The following is a 17,521-nucleotide window of genomic DNA, read 5'->3' as shown; positions in this document are numbered from 1 at the left end:
AATCTTTGAAGGGTGAAGAGCGTGTAATGGATGCAGTGATGCCTGAGCCTGCTGGCACCAAGGCAAATTAGAGTGCAAACCCTAAAAGCCGAGAGCGACCGCCCCCCAGCTGGAAGGTGTTGCTGGAGGAGTCTGACATCTCAGGCAACCCCACTGAGGAGCAGGAGAACGCGGTCGGATGTCCTCCTGGCTGCTAGTACGGTGCCAGGAGTGGCTGGAAGGCAAGTCTCTGCCTGCCAGAGAAGCAAACTCCTGCATCAATGCTGCTCCACGTAGCGGTGGAGACACGGCGTGTCCTTGGGGGAGCAGAGAAAGCCTCGGGGAGCTCTGTGTTGTATTTTGCCTAGGGCATCAGTTTGCCATAATCCATCTGTGCTCCCGTGTAATGCAGAGGCAAGGTGTTTTAGCCTCCTAAGTAGTGTCTGTCGCCTTGCTTTCCACCTCTCCCCCCCCGCTTTTCAACGCACAGATGTGGATGATGGAAAAAAAAACTTTGCTTTGGTGCTTCATAATAAAATACTAAATGGAGAGACAGAGAGCAAAGTGCCCCCTCCCCTGAGAGCAAAGCAATGAAGACATTAGTATCCCAATCTCATTTAAATAGTTGCTGGCTCTGTTGACACTGGAACGTAGAGCTAAGTCCCTAATTAAATGAGAAAACAATAAGCATAACTAGTAAACCATTGGTTTTCATTAATCCCCATATAGAATGTTTTCAAAGTGTCTAACAAAATGAGCACCATATTTTAAATGTTCACCCTCTAGATCTCTCAAGCGTAATCAGTGATGTTTATCATGTCCTTTATGAAAATGCAGTTTCTCTCTCCCCTTCTCCACTGCAGGAGCAGAAGGAGGGAGGGAAGCAAGATGCAACAGGGATTTGTAGCACATGTGCACTGGAAACAAACACAAATTCTCCTGTGTGAGCATGATAGTGGTATTGGTGTAATGAGCTCTTCTTGGGTAAGTAAACAAGCCAAACTGATCTGATTTCGCGTGAAGGATCTGGGTGACGGCCCACCCAACACAGGAAAGTCAGATGCATAGAAGTAGGGCTATGGGAACGTCCAGTCCAGAGCTTGGCTTTAACACCAGCCAACACGGCCCTTTGCATTACGTCCACAGACAAGCCCCAGTCAACACAGCTGGTCCACAGAGCTCATGTGGGGCCATTCACGAGACGCCAGGTCTAGTTAGGAGGGACAGAAATGCATCATCTCTGCTATCTTCTGTTTTTCTCTGTGTCAAAACTTGCCCAACTCCCGAGAAGCATCTCCCATTATGTATTTTAATTTTACCTTTCAGTAGCTCCCATATGATAGTACTATTTTTCTTATTTCAGTGTTGTCCTTGACCTGCACTGGCACCGGGTACCTACCGCTCCTTGGCTAATGTGTATAAATTTAGCTGGTAAAGTTGAGGTATTAAAGATTTCCAGCCATTTTGGCCATCATTTTGACACCATCAGAGGAAAATTCCTGTTTGAAGTTTATTGGAGCTGGTGATCAAAAAGTGAGGGAGGGGTGAAGCGTTGCTACAGCATCTCAAGGAAGCATCCATTTTGTGAATGTCTGAGATTTTTTTTTTTGTAATTGATATTTGACATTTCAGCCAAGTCTGAAACCTCCAGGATTTAATTGCAGCAAAATCAATGGTACACCAGAAGTAATGAGGTGCGCCTGAGTTATCCTGAAATAGATATAATTGCTGTATAACTCCCCCAGCAGGTCCCAGTTTCCCCAGCCACAGTCAGTATCTCACTGTTTGCCAAGAGTAAAGGCGTCGGGAGCCCGTGGGATGGAGCTTAATTAACCAGGGTGCTCTCATTGCCTGTTTTGGTTTTGAATGACAGGTAGCAAAGAGCATTTGAGAAAAGGAAAGGGTGCTGGATGAAGATGTTGCCTTATCGGCATCCTGAGGGTGCCTCACACTCGAGCAGTGGGGAAGACAAGGATGGAAGTGTGATGTCGGGGTGGAGCGAGCACTGGTGCAGAGGGCTTTGTTCAGCTGGGAGGTCTGGGTAGAAATTAATGGTGTTCTCATTAGAACTGAGTTTTGACTTTCACTGCAGCATGGAAAAATCTCTGCTACAGGCCAAGATGAACTGCTCTGTAAATTATCAGCTGTCACCTATTAGAGCCACAGGTCTGAGACACGGCACTGCGTGGAGCTAGGGGACAATAAGGGACCTGGCCAAGGGAGCTATAGAAGCCACTGTGGCTAGGGACTCTGTTCTCCTAAGGGACTCTGTGGTCCAAGTGTCTCTGCTCAGGACTTCTTGCTGCCTGATCTCTGCTGCCTTTCTTCCTCCTGGAGAGAAACGTGCCTAAGATGTGGTGAATCCAGGCTGGACGCCTTCCACTGCCTGAGGATGTTTGACTCCACACCTCCTCTGCTGGAGACCAGCAAGTCACCAGCTTTCAACTTATTTTACTGCCTCCTCTACTGCAGAGGTTCCCTTATACACAGAGTAACTGTGCCTTAATTAAGGGCACTCAGCTGGGGAGGCAGGATACGCAGGCTGAAAGTGGAATTTGATGTGGGTCTTCCTACTGCTGCAACCACTGAGCTACAGAGGAAGCCTCTGTGGCCCCTCAGTGTTGTGCTAGATTGTGGATAAAACTTGTTTCTGAAAGGAAGATAATTTGATAGATTTGTATTATGCCTTTTTTTTTTTTTTTTCCCCCCAAATAGATCATTTACAAGCCCAGGGAGATGTAATGGGGATACACAGTCATCTGGACTTTTACTAAAAATAATACAAGATAAATTTAGCTAATGAGTTCAGCGTGTATATGTTTTAATGGCTTTTCCCTGCTACAGTCTTATACTGGCTCCTATCGTACATCAATGCTTCTTTCAACACATGTAAATAATACACAGAGCACAATTCAAATTCCCATAGAAAGCAACTTGGTTTTAGTTACAAACAGAAATAAATGCAACAGCAATTGCATAGAGCCATTCAGGCAGTATATCAAAAGTCGGGCCAAATTCTGCACCTTTTGCTCACAAAAATCATCTTTACTGACTTCCTAATGTCACTGTGATAAACAGGGCTAAATTTTCTGAAAGAACTTTATGTGGCAATATATTCCATATTAGCTCCTAATGCCAAAGGCACTTTAAAAACCTTCCATATGTCTAGCTAAAGTATAGTGGATGAGCTCCCTACATTAATAGAGAACATAACCAATCAATTAGTATAAAGACTCTCTCTCTCTCCCCATAATCACCTTAGTCATACATCATCTAACTCCAGTGGTACTAATGCAAGACTTTTTAAATAGCCTATATTTGTCAACCAGGCCAAGATTTTAATGCAAGTCCCCTGTAACTATCAGCGTAGCTTACAAGAGCAGCTTGTGTGAAGTTCTCAACACTGGACAGAAATCTGAGACGTAAGTTTAAATATGCTATATGCCTCTGCGTAGTGAGCCGGGCCCACTCTTTGGACTTCTTGGAGAGTCTGGCCATGCCAAAGTTGCTCAGAGAAGCAGAGCACAGTGTGTTACACGTGGCCACGTGCAGCGTTTGCTCCCTGCAGGTACCGTCTTAATTCGCAGAAGTCACTGAGCACCATCATGTAACAACAGTCTCCACTCCACAACAGTTACTTTTAGTTTAGACCTATACTTATTCTGTGGTCATGTTTTTCATTGCACTTGCAAGTTGCACTTGCAAAAATGTGCGAAGAAAATAATTTTCAGGCAGGCCTTCTCAAATATTGGTGGCCAAGGTGACGAGGGTACCAATAATAGCGTAACCCTTTGCTTCTGCCTTGAGATCTCAGTGACTGGGCTGTGACTCTTCTCCTTTCTTCTCACAGGACCATTATTTTGTTTCATTGGCTTCTCCATTTCTATGATGATGCCCCGCTTCCTAATCTGGGAATCAGTAAAGAATGAGCTGATAGAGGCAATGGGTAAAGGACAGATGTTTGCTGTCTGATCTTTTGCAACAGCGTGGCTTCTTCCAAAGTATTTTTAGCTGGACAAAACACTATATACAGTTTACTAGTGGAAAGGGGCTATCAGTCTGTGATCGTGAAGCAGAAGTAGTGTATGCCTCTCTCCTTCACCTTGGTCTTAATCTACAGCTTCAAGGTTTGATCTTGCCCACCTGAAGATGGCTGCTGTGGACTTCAGTGGGACTAGGTATTAGAAACATGCAGAGGGGATGATACAGGAAAGTGCTTTACAGCCAGTCTGCACGGAAAGAATTGGAAACACCAGGTGCAAGTTCAGGGAGGAGAAAGATGCAGATGTTGCATTTTCTTCATTTAGAAATAGGCATCCAAAAATCAATATTCTTTATACATAGCTCTGAAATATGCTGCCTAAGGTGACTGGGACTCTACAGTGATGTGCGTCCTAGAAATCCGATCAATACAACATCTGCTCCAAAGGTCTACCTTAGTCAAACCAGGCATAACTCCTGACTCCTTGGAACATGGGCAGCTCCCGCAGAAAGTAAGCACAGACATGGTCTCCAATCAAGTGTGCTTATTGGGAATAACATTTCAGGTACAGTTTGCCTGCTAACCCACTTATTGTAGTAACTTCTGCGAAGCTCAGACCTGTCTGGGAGATTTTCTGTAAGAAGTAGAAAATATATGCTCAATGCAGCAAACTGTGATGATAAATGTATGCTATATTGCTTCATTCAAATGTATATGTTTGTTCTTTTTCTCCTCAAAGCCTAAATTCATTGTGTAGGTATGTGTAATAAATATACCAATTTAATATGTTATCTTTCCTAGTACCTCTTGTCTTCTAGTATGACCTTAACAATTTTTCAAATCAAAATACGGTGGGAAGCAGTGAGGCAAAGTTTACGGATTGTTATGAGGAAAATGGAAAATTTCTCAGGCATTCCCCCAAATATTTCCATGTTCAGAGGAATTCCTTTTATCTTGAAGCTGACACTGTACCAGAGCATTTGCCATTTTATGCCATTTTTATTCATGTTCATCCAATCACCAGCTTTCTTAAGCAACCCACGCTTAACACTTGGGTCTAGATTTGCTAGACCTGCAGAAATCATGGAGACTGAACCTGTAGGAGGACACTCATGTGTAAAGCCTTTCTGGTCCCTTGTGTTTTGGGTGGACTAATACAGATATTGTCATCTTCCTACACCAAAGAAAGAAAAATATACTAGAAATTCACATGCTTGATACAATCATCAGAGAGAACTAGAAGAGGAATTTCAAAATTCACCACCAATCCCAACTGGAAGTACAGGAACCCCAATTGTTTCTACAGTACTGCTTCCTTTTTAAAAACCGATTACATCTGAACTCACTTAAAACTGAATCTGATCAGAGCAATCAGTTCAAAGGCAGGATTCCTTTACCATCAGTTGTATTTATGGACACGGATTAGAAATGTTCTGTCTATGCTTGGGATCTCCCTTCAGTTAAATATCTGCTTTCTTTAATTCAGACCTTTAGTTCAAGGTCTTGACACTACCAGCATACTGTGCAGTGACAGTCCCACACCAGCAAAGCCCAAGCCTTGGTACTGGAGGGAATGTCTGGTAGAAAGGAGACCATTTCTGTTAAAAAATATGGGTTTAGATGCATTTTTTTTGAGGGGGTGGAGAAATGGCCTCTCCAAAAGCACCATTCAAGTACAGCATGGTGCCACCTAATACTTCTATGTAATACTTCGGCAAGATGGTATAGTTTGAAAGGAGTATCTGTGACTTTAAAGAGCCATTCTGCTCTCAGGAACTAAGGCAAATGCATTCTTTTTCTAAAAAGGTTACCCTTAACGAGCCTGTGGGGAAGCTATTTCTGAGAGGGGCATATTTGAGTGCAGTGCTATTATTCCTAACAAATTAGTCATATTGCATCACCAACACGAAACAATGAAACTGAAGAGCCAGGGCGCTAATTTGCTCTCACGCATACTGGTGTAACTCCACTGGGCCTGATTTTCTGGCACGCCCGAGCTGGGAAGAGATGTCTCGGAAAAGCCCGTCATAGCCCGAAGACTGCTCCCGAGGAGCGGGTGCCCCACCGGACCGGGGACGGGATGCGATGGGAGCACGGCGGGCTCGGCCACATCCCTCCCCGCCTTTCCTCTTCCCGTGCACCGAGGGGTGTGTGGCAGCTTCGGTGCCGGCCGGGAGCTCCCCGGGGAGAGGGCAGCCAGCTCAGGAGACCGGCGTTTCCCACCTCCCTTTGTACTATTGGGCTGAGGCAAAGCGGGGAAGCAAATATTGAATCAGGCGGAATCACTCCCCTTTCCTGGCATAGAAGAGCTGCAGAAGCCCATCGTTTCTTATGCCTGTTGAAAAGTAAGAAAGAAATCAGTATATTTTGGTAGAGTTTGGAGGAAGATGCCTTTCTACTCTGTTCAGATAATACGATGGTCTGTGTCCTGATTGACCTTTGCAGTATTAACATTTTTAAAACATAATTTTTAATTAAAAAGGGCTGGAAAAAATTTTGGTTCTCGGTCCCGGATTGAGCTGGAGTTCACAAGTGGGTTTCTTTCGCAACCCAAACGAAAACATTGAAGGCTAAATACACACACTCTGATTCAAACTGTGCTCTCAGTGAGGTTTCCAGCAAAACACCACATTTGACAAAGTGCGGAGCTGCTTCAGATTTCCATGCAGAGAACTAAGATCAAAATCTGCCCTTGACATTCGAGCCTCCCTCCAGTTTAGATTAGGAGTTTTGACTCTGACCCATGTTTAAGACTAGAATTTCATTCTATTTCTGCTATCAGAAGAACCTCTCCTGTGCTCTTTTTAGCATTTTTGCAAATTTATGCTTGTGTATAAACTGTAGAGTAAAAAAGTAAAACTGGTAACTAAAATAGCAGGAATGTGATCTACTAAGCATCATCATCTGAGCAGTTCTTTCCCCTTCCCCCATGTGCCGGCTTATTCTCAAGTATTAAATCACATCGTGAAGGCTGCCCTACAAAAAAGCATCCGAAGAAAGCAGCTGTAGTACGCCAGGGCCAGCTTCATCTTTACGTGTGTATTTGTAACTGTGGCGGATGAGGGTGAGAAAGCTACGTGGGCAGGGAAGTAATTGGAAGTAATCACAAAACAGACTTGCATAACGTAAGTGAAACGATGCATACAAGTAGTCTTCGGAGATTAAAGATATTTGGGTTGGGAGAGGAGCTTTAATTGGAATTGACCTTGTAAAACATGCTCCCTTATGTTCAGGCTTATAATCATGGGTGGGCCGGCTGATCTATTTAAAAATGCCTGGTTCACATTAACCACCCAGTTTTTAGAGACAGTTTTTAGATGCTTGGTGGTATCGCAGAGAACAAATGACCGTGTTTGAATATTGATCCAGTGCGCTAGCAGTTAATGGAAACGGGTACAGATGTTTCGTGTAGTACCTCAGACAGCACTATCATGTAATGTTTTGACATAAGAAAACTCTTTCCTTCAGGAAAATAAAATACTAATAATGCAACTGCTGCTACTAGGACAACAGATTTCCAGTTGCTGATCTCTAGATGTATTTTTAGAAGGAACAGACGTTAGAGAAAAAGATCTAATAAGCCAGGAGATTGTCCCAGGAAGATGTGGTCAAAATTAGTTCCTTTGATTGTAACACAGTTCCAAATGTAATAGGCCCATCACTAACAAAGAAGCTCTTTTGCTCAGAAAAGCTGCGCAGAAAAGAAAGGCTGTATCTTTTTTGCAGTCTGGGTGGGAGCACGTGAAGGGCTGGGCTGGAAAGGGGCAAAGCAGATTTTTACGAGGAAGTCCAGGGCTGCGCCTTTCGGGATCTAGCTGCAACGAGCGCCTCTCCCTGACTTTCTTTTGGCCTCTGAAATAGCACACACTGATTGCCTGTGGAAGAGCCCAAACTCCAGGCTCTCTTTAGAAAGGAGGAGCATGGATATTGGATATTTTGCATTTGCAGAGTTCTGATCATACGTCACTGACGTGAGCTGGTAGGCTTGTTCTGTTGGCTTTTTTTTTTTTTTTGGCAAATATGGAGTCCCAGTAATTCACTCTCTGCCTTTGCAGGTACTGCTTCAAGGTTTGCTCCCTGGGCTGTTCCCCTGCCTCGGCTGTGCCCCTGTAGAGCTGCTGTGGGGCCGTGGGACCCCGGTGCCTCGCGAGGGCCGGGAGCTGCCAACGGGAAATAGGGTGAGACCAAGCTCTGGCTCCGCAGAACAGGGAAAAAGGGAGGTGAAACATCTCTGCCTGAGCAGAAAGCCCGCTCCAAGCAAAGACACTGGAGCAAGCTCCTGCCCCTGCGCAAGCTTCAGGGCTTCTGTGGCTATTACCATGTGTTTTAAAGTGCTGTCCGCGATAAATCTGTAGCTAAATTGCATATAATTGACAAGCGCAAGTAAATTGCAGTCGTTCTCAGGCAAGGGACCCTACAGTGCAAGAATTCACATACATGCTTTAGAAATGTTTGAGAGTTGTTGGCTAAAACTTGTGCTGATCAAAAATCAAGTATTGGCAAAATGAAGATTTTCTCAGAAAGTTTGCTTTCCTCTATGTTATATACAAAAGAACATTTCCCCTCCTTTTTAACTCATTGGACAAAATTGCGAACTTTCTTTGGTTTCTGCCAAAAATCAAGTTTCCTGTAAGGAAACTATTTCTTACCCCTGCATGCAGTTTCTGACTGGCTTCATATATATAACCTCCGTCACCATAGTGTCTGGGTGCAGCATCACACTTCCAGGAAACCAAACCAAATTCACATTTGACACAAATGACTCAGGAACTTATATATGAGTAATGTATTAAAACATGCTGTCTGTGTAAGAAATGAGAATTGTTAAAAGTATTTTTAAAGAAATAGTCTCTGAGCTTTTGCTTCCTGCAACTTCAGACTCCCTTAAAATCCTTTGACATGCCTTATTTTTTTTTAAGCCAATCTTCTATTGCTAACCTCTGCGCAGGCTTTCAGAGTGGATGCTGTCCAGAAATCCTATTACAATAAATTTACTGTATTAAAAAAATCTGAGGAGGAAATAAGATATGGTCATATTATTAAGTCTGACTGTTCAGCATTGCCAGCCTTTCATCCAGCCCTTTGTTTATTGTCATCTTATCCTGCACTTAATCTCATTTAAAGTATAGGTGCTTCAGTACCTTTTCTTTATTTTGAGTGCCTGCTGCATATATGATACATTTAAAGCACATATTCTCTCTCTTTAAAGTGTTTTCCACATCTATGATGCTGTAGAAATAAAAAAATTTTTTACAAAAGCTTAACCACGAGTTGTAAGCCTAACCAGAACATATTTCTGTAGCTCTCAGTCTCCTTTGTTGTAAATACCAAGGCCAGCTTTCCTGTATTTTAACAGAGATCGATTATCATATTTATCTAAAAATGCTGCTTAAAGTAATGGATTAGATGTTAGCAAATCTGAACAAAAAATCAGCAGTATATTAGAGTGCATATCTCTAAAGAACTCTTGAGGATCACTAGCTTTAACTGGAATTATCTTGGGATCTCTAATACCTACTTGGAGAGCCGTCCAAGGCTTCCAGACTGACATCCCGCTCAGAGGGATGAGAGCACCATGAGAGCAGCTCTCCCCAGACCTGCAGTGCAGTGTCAGCGCTGGCCTGGAGGCGAAGCGGGGCTGAGACACTTCAATTTACAACCTTGGGGCCTGAAAACAAGGTTGCATCAAGTGAGATGTGTGGCCATGGCCAAAGGGAATGGGACGGCAACGGCAGCCAGCTAGCCTCATTTTTATGACGGTCCTAGCTGTATACATCACTGTAGCTTCAAGTGGGGAAAAAAAGTGTATGCTTTAAATACCTGGCTGCAGAAATGCAGAAAAAACTTATTAGTAGCTATGGATTTTCATTTTGCCCAGGGGATGAGGCAACACAGCGGTTCTGTTCCAAACACATCCTCCTTCCCCCATCATCTAGAAGGCTGTTGTGCAAACCAGCATGAAGTGGGCTTGCCAGACGAATCCTGTGCTGATGGCTAGCGTGGTGGTGGTAGTCTTTTCACTTACTGGATGGCAGCTGTTCAGCAAAGCATTAAATGTTTCAGCATTTTTTCAGACATGTTTTCTGCTGCATCAGGTTCGTGCCATCTAGTGGTGACAGTCCCACCGTGCCGCATCCCATCCGTAACGCAGACAGTGGTTTTCACATCTCTTCATGAAAAACGGTAAAAATCAAAAGGATACTTTCAAATGATAAAGCGCAATGTCCTAGGCTATTAATCGGTACCCTGGATGCTCTGGTAAGTTTTGTCTGTCACCTCCAAACTGCACGTTAGCCCTTAGGAGACTACAGATGACATCCCGGACCTCGGTGAAAGAAAATGCCAAAGGCAAGCATTAACATCTGTAAATTTGCCTGCCCACTCCAGCTGGCCTTTGCCTGGGTCTTGAAGCCAGAGGCAATACAGTAATAAAACAGAAGAACACAGAAGCGCTTCACTCGGGCAGTTCTCACTCATTGCCACTTCTTCATCTGCCCAAGTCATCACACAGCTGTCAACAGTCCCTGCATTGCCTGGAAGCCCTGAAAGGTATATCAGAAAAAAAAAAAAAAGTTTCTAAATAGCTTTATTTAACTGATCTCGTATTTCACTTTGATTTACAATTATTGTCTAAACTTAACCCAGAATAGATCAGCTTAACAACCAGTTGTCAGCAAACCTGCAGTAAATTCTAAATTAAAATTCCTTCATTTGTCTTTATTTGATGACATCTTCAGCCTCGCTTAAGCAAAGTACTTTTGAAGATTTGTCATCTTTTTGGTTGGACAATTGAATTCAAGGAGGAAGAATAAAGACAACATCTATCCACACTGCAGCACTGGAGTTGGACCAGGAATGAATCTGGAGCAGCAGATTTATTGACCAAAACACAACAGAAGAAATTGTTGACTTCAATCTTTCTGCACTGAGCAAACCAGAGTACACAGACTGCGGTTTTAATGAATAGATAGTACTGGAAAACTTCTAGTATTGTGCATTCACGTACAGTTTAATGGATTCAGGCCAATACTGAAAAGAAAGTCAGCATTCAAGTCTTTAGAGGAACCATCATGCCATAAAATCTGCATTGTCCCCATTCAGAGATCGAAGGTTTGACTTGCCCTGGTGAGGAGGTAGGAAGCAATCTGAAACCCTGAGCTGCTTCACGAGTTACTGCCCAGGAGCACAGAAAAAAGTGGTGCTTCTGCCTCTCTGTTCCAGAAACTGTTAAGAGATTTAAATTAATACTGGGATGACCTTTGAGTTTTTCTGACAGAAACCACTGATAAAAGCTCTCGTTAGTATGTAACCTTTACTCCAGCCCCTCAGTAGCTGGTCCTGCTCTCCTTGTGACGTGTGGTCCCTGGTCTCGTTTTCTGCCGTCCATCCTTCTTCCAGCAAGCCTTCTGCCATTGGGATTAGCCAAAGTGCCCAGGAAGCAAATACAACTTCTAACTGAAGTGATACTATGCCAAGAAAGGCTTTTAGGCATTTTATCAGTTCTTCCTAAATAATCCAATTCAAAACACAATGAGAAGTATGTCTGCGAGATGAGCCATAGTTCTCGATGAATATAAAAAATGGATTAGAAAGGCACCATTTGTTGAGGTTTACATATTTTAAAGACAGAAGAAATGTGAGAAATATGTCTTCTTTAAGCTGTCTTAATACCATGCTTTCAGTGTTCTGTGAGAGTCAGGGGTGGAACAAGTGTAGATATAAAAAGATTAGGAGGAAAATCACTTGGAAGAGCTGCTGCATTAGAGTTACTCTTTAAAGTTAAAGTCAGGACAGATGCAGCATGTTGTGACAGAAACCAACTAACATCTTTAATGGAAAATTGTTTATTTGAGGAATTGAGGAATATTATTATGTCTAGAAGGGAGCAGAAAAAAAATAATCAAACATTAACTCATTAACTCTCAAATAATTTTTCTAAGCTTGAAAAGACAGCAACTTCACAGAGACAGCCAGCATGACCCACGCTTCAATGAGAGACCCAAAATGGAGCGAAAACCAAAAATACCCATTTTCTCAAGTAAGACCAATACACCAGCTGTGATAATGCAATCAAGCTGGACTGCCTTCTTGGAGCCTGTTGCTACTGTTCAATTAACATGTCAAATGATTTTCAAACTTCTTTCTGATATTATTTCTACAAAGTCTTATTTCTGCTAAGACCAGAGCAGACTGAGACTCTCCTGTTTCTTTTATTTTTTTCCCTAACAAAAAAGTTAAGTTTTTGGAAAATGTGAAGTTTTCCAAATGGAAAATTTAGATTTTTTTTTTCATCAGGTGATTGCACATGAAATATTTAACTTCCAATTATTTCCATATACCATTGTATCCACCAGAGAAAATACTCTGTGGGAGGTTAATACCACTCTGGAGGCTACATGTGGATACATAGCTGAGTATTTATTACTGTTCAGCAATGCTTTGCCCTGGACACTTTTCTCCAAATATAAGGTGGGATATAGTTTTCTGCTTGCCTTGGTGGCCCCAACAGTTTTGCAAATAGGTTTTGATTAGTCACAAATAGCTTGTCTTTACCATGCTGCCACACCGGAGACTGTGCAGTCAGGGTTCACACACATAAAAAAAATTGAGGACCAATGGGATATTCTGAAAATGTTAACCCTACTTATTCGTATGTGCAAATCCAAACCTAAATGGAAACTTCCAGCATAAGTCAGCCAAAAGAATGATTTTTTTCCCTATGTATTTCTATTTTAAGATTGATATTTAAAAAGCTAACTACTACTCACATGGCTTCTTTCTTGCAACTTTTACATCTTGGTGGGGATGCAGAACTGGTTTGTTCTGCTGAGAGCATTTCAACTTGGTGAGGCTACCAGAAGTGGTAGAACATCTGCCTAAACTAACCTTTAAAAACAGTTAAGTACCACCACTGTTAGTTTTAACTCACTATGATATTGCTCTTTACATTAATGCTTTCACCATCCCTGTCTTCAGAACAGGACCTCCTCTTGAGGCCATCAGGAATGTTGTTCCTTATGTCAGCAGGACTTTCTGGACATGACAGTTACAACTTTATCTCTTCACCAGATATTGTAAACGAGGACTGGATTTTGACAGCTCGCTCCAACTGATGATGATGAGATCCAGCACATCTGCAAGTGGGAAGATACACGTTTCGATCACAAAACCTTTTGCTGCCATTCCAGATTTCAGATTAAAAAACTACAAAATTTATTCAGATTTTACCTAGGACAGTCTATTTACTTGAGAAAAAGCTTTGCCAGAATTCACAACTACAGACTGCTCCCATGAATGACATCAAGCCACTGCTCACACAAGCCAAATTGAAGCCACTAACTAGAATGTAAAAGGTTATAATACATAATCCTTTTTAGATCTCTTAGCAGAGATGATCAGCCAATGACCCTATGTCTAGATCTGGCCTGCAAAGAAGTTAATCTGGTCTGTGGAAAGAAAAGAGATACTTTCAGCAGAGTGTACCTCTGAGATTGCTCCATTGATTTCAGTGGGAGCTACTTATGAGAAAGAAATTGCAGAATTTTGTTCCAGGTACTGTCATGGAAAGAAAAACCCTAATGAAATTATCTTTGGAAATGTACCACTCTAAGTCAGGTATTTTGAAATGAATCCAACGTATCATATTTAATTGCATATATTTTCAAAAAGCTGTTAAGCACTGAAGGCTCTGGTTCATCTGAAATTGAAAAGGCATCCAAGACTAAATTGATTGAAATTTGACTTTTGGGCACTGAGACTGAGCAGCTGCGATAAGGACCAGATTGCTGGTTGGGTGGCATTTTCCTTTCCAACAATATTGGGAACTTTAGATTTTGCTACAGATTGAAAGAAAATACCAGAACGCATCGCGTCTGTGCAGACCAGCTGTAAACACCAAAAGGCCCACTGTGCCCATTTTGCAAAGGCCCTGAGAGCATCCTCCCGCTGGGAGGTCTGGATGCCAGGGCCAGGGGATAACGCAGCGTCAGTGCGGCCAAGGGCGAGACCCCCAGGCAGTGCCGCAGGGATGCTGCAGCTGGGACCCACTCCTGTCCCCGCGGAGCTCCTTCCAGCCGTGGCCATGGTGCTTCATCCATGGTGCTTCATCCATGGTGCTTCATCCCTGCCTGAGCGACAGTTCCCGACGACGTGCCACTGCCCGGCCTCAGCCCATCCCCATGCGATGGCTTTCCTTTAGCTGGGAAAGCACGGAGTCAGGATCAACTGCACAAGTCTTGTGTTTGGCGAATCCCACCTAGCAAGTCCACAAAGAACAACAGGGACCACTGGCCCTCTCCCCGGGACCACCAAGGGTAGGGCCGGGCTCAGCCTGTAGCTCCACACCTGCGTCCCCTGCAGCCGACCCAAAGACTGATGCTGTCTTCAGCCAGAGATGGATGAAGCCCTCCAGGAACATCCTCAGCTTCTGGTGGACATTATCTGGAGGAAATAATTTTCAAGATACGTGTGTCACAGTGATGTCCTATCTGCCTTAGAAGGGACTTCAGGATTTTTGCCAAATGCTGTTTACACAAAACTCTATTAGAACGGTGTCCCGAGGGGCTGCAGAGGGGGAAGGAGGTAGGAAACAGCTGTGCTGGTAAATATTAGATTTCTTTGTGCTCATATGCTCGCCAGACAGAAGAGAGGCTGAGACAATTAAGAAACTTCAGTTGTAGTAAGGACATGCTGACAAGACCATTAAGATTTGATTTGTGTGGCACTGGATCATCTACCCATCCAAATGGATGGGGCAGGAGCACACAACAGCAGTTCTGGTGAATTGACCACCGTACGCAGTTTGGTATTTATACTGGCTTTATATTATCTGGAGGGAACTGGCAATATCTAATCTGGCATAAAACTGGCATGGTATACACAGAATATTCTCAAACCAATTTAAACCGAACCATTTGTTTTAGCACATTAAAATCACGTGCCTGCGGCACTTTGCACCATAAGGCTGCGGTGTTTTGGTGCAGTATTCAGTGCCCTAAAATATTCTTGCCTAACATAATTCCAACTGAAAAGCTGAGCTGCAGTAACCAAAGGTCTTATACAGGGTGTTCAGAAGCTCTTGTCCTTGTGAAGAGCCAGAACCGTGTGTCAGAACCAGGTACACAGTCAAACAGAGTCCTTGCAATACCTAAATACAGCTAAGAGACACGTGTGTTTCAGCTGCTGTGTGTTACCTGGTGCAGACAAAAGCCAGGAGAACAAGGAGCTATTCACACTACGAGATCCTGCCTACCTGCAGATCTGTGTTGGGCTATCTACTGAGGGCAGCTAGAGCAGGGCTCATTCAGATGTCCTGCTTACTACATTTACTGGCACTTTTTGAGGGGAGACAAGTTTTAAATTTAGCTTTCACAAACTTTTAAAGCCAGGTACCATCACTGGCAGGGACACCGGTGGCAGCAGTGGTGGCGGCCACTGCTAGTGACAGCAGGTCCTATACCTGGCTGCAAAGTAGACATACTTGAGGAGAATGCGTGAACACAGTTTGGGAACCTCTGCTATGCTACTCTAATCAATGCCTTCAAATCATCTTATTAGAAGGCACTGGAGCTAGTCAAGTAATGGTGTGCATCAAATCTAGCTTTCCTAGACACAATGTAGCTGGCACACTAATACCTAAAAATTTGTGTAATTTGCGGATAAATGCAGGTTTGTGTATGAAACTGCTGGAGCATTATTCTTAATCCTGTGGGATGGCAGGAGTCAGGAGGGAAGAGGCACCCATTGAAAAAGGCTGAAGAATCAAAGTCTGGTCTGTGTTTAGTATAGGTATGTGATCAAGCTGTACCAGCGAAGGCTTGCCATCTGCTGATATTTTGTTTAACAAGAAGTGAAAACAAGAACAAGGACATTTGCATCGCAGTTACTGGAGGGTTAATGGATAAAATGGCAGATAAAAAAGTTGGTATGACTCAGGATCTTGAGAGCTGCTGCTATTTCATAAAAATAATTCTGTGTGTCTCCACAACAGAAAACCATCACCATAAGCTGCTGCGGTGACCCAAGAAATGCGTACTACAGAGGAATATGCAACTTCTTCTCCAGATGCCACCAATAAGGGAGAAAGGGGGTAACAAGCTGTCTGGAGCCACGTACCCCCGGTGTCTACAGCAAATGAGTTCCTGATAATGAGGGGGAATATATGATCTATGCAAATGCCACTAATGGCTTTTCCTGCAGCTGGGTGCCAAAGTTGTTTCCCCTTTGATCATATTGTCCCCTTCCCAGTCTGTCTTCAACACTGTTACAGCTACTGGTGCAGTGTATTTCAAGCTATTAATAACATCTCTTTCAGTATTTGTGCTATAAACCACAGCGGTTTTACATACATTTTTTTCAAAACATGACTTTATTGCATTATGATCTTTTTTATAGAGACCAGGTAAGATACAGATATCAGCAGAGATGACAGACACGGGCAAATTGCACTGATAGATTATTATTACCAGAGCAACCACAATTTTTAGATGTTCCTTTACCACAGTGTTGCCAGATGAACTGTGTCGACCTAGACATACAAAACCTGAACTTGTTTGAACATTTTCACTCTGTCCTACAGGGCCGCTGAAACAGACTTCTGTCTGTCCACCTCCTGGCAGACACTGCCAGGAGCGCCAGGGAAGAGGGAGAGCTGCTCACAGTTGGATTCCAAAAGGTAAAGAACAATCTCCTTTGGACCATATGGCTAATTCCCACTCCCTTAATGAGCCTTCCCTTCTAAACAGCTAGAGTCAGCCTCATGGAAGTGTGAATTCTTAGTGATGTATGTATATAGCACCAATAGTGTGACAGAAGATTATTGTTACAGACGGCATGCAGAGCAAAGTAAGAAATGAGAAGAAAAATGACAAAAGTTTCATTTAACAGAAAGTTCAGCATGTCTCTTACAAAACTTTTTCTTAATACATCATAGTGAGTTTTGGCCGTCTAGCAGATGGCCCTCTACAGCGACTATTAGCTTCTTCGCCTTCCCTTTTGAAGCTGAACTGCATTACCTTGCCAACACAGCTGAGCCTGCCAACCCGAGCCGTGAGATACCCGAGGCCAAGCTCATGTTTCCATTGTTACGGTGCAGTTACCAATGCATCAGACCATCCTGGGATTTCACACATCCTGCCAACAGGAGTTACTCCCCGAGGGGTTGTCATAACAGATTATTTATGCAAGCATTGCACAATTTTGCTACTGCAAGTGTGTAAATCTTACACACCTTCAAAAACAGAAAGGAGATTATTTCTACATTGTGAGCAGTCATGTAGACTGGTAATGGCTGAGCCTGTAGAGCTGCACAAATATCACAAAGTAACACCCTGTGCTTCCTACAGAAACAGAGATCGCTATGGTTTATAGCTACAAGTTGGGTGTACGCTTCTTTGCTAAAGGATGAGCAGCTGTGGTTTCACTGTGCTCCCCGGGCAAACGTTAGATCAAAATTAGATCAAAATGACACATGCTCTCCTACTTTCCTTTTTCTTCTAATGTAAGAAACGAAGTTAGCCACTGTTGCCCTTGCATCAGCTACAAACATTTGAGAGACCTTGT

General features: G+C 43.2%; 1 protein-coding gene across 1 annotated transcript in view; it reads left to right on the top strand.

Moving 5' to 3' along the window:
- MDM1 (Mdm1 nuclear protein) overlaps nt 1-17,521 on the top strand; it is a 77,068-nt gene that overhangs the window by 27,782 nt on the left and 31,765 nt on the right. Inside the window, 6 exon segments of the mRNA XM_049792231.1 lie at nt 843-6,122; nt 6,124-6,172; nt 6,175-6,306; nt 8,017-8,072; nt 8,075-8,139; nt 16,539-16,634. Coding sequence (XP_049648188.1) covers nt 6,042-6,122; nt 6,124-6,172; nt 6,175-6,306; nt 8,017-8,072; nt 8,075-8,139; nt 16,539-16,634 — 479 coding nt within the window. The 5' untranslated portion in view covers nt 843-6,041.

The sequence above is a fragment of the Accipiter gentilis genome, chromosome 34 (assembly GCF_929443795.1).
Source record: "Accipiter gentilis chromosome 34, bAccGen1.1, whole genome shotgun sequence".
Classification (NCBI taxonomy): Eukaryota; Metazoa; Chordata; class Aves; order Accipitriformes; family Accipitridae; genus Astur; species Astur gentilis.
The sequence above is the reverse complement of the archived record's forward strand: the minus strand, read 5'-3'. Positions and strand labels throughout refer to the sequence as shown.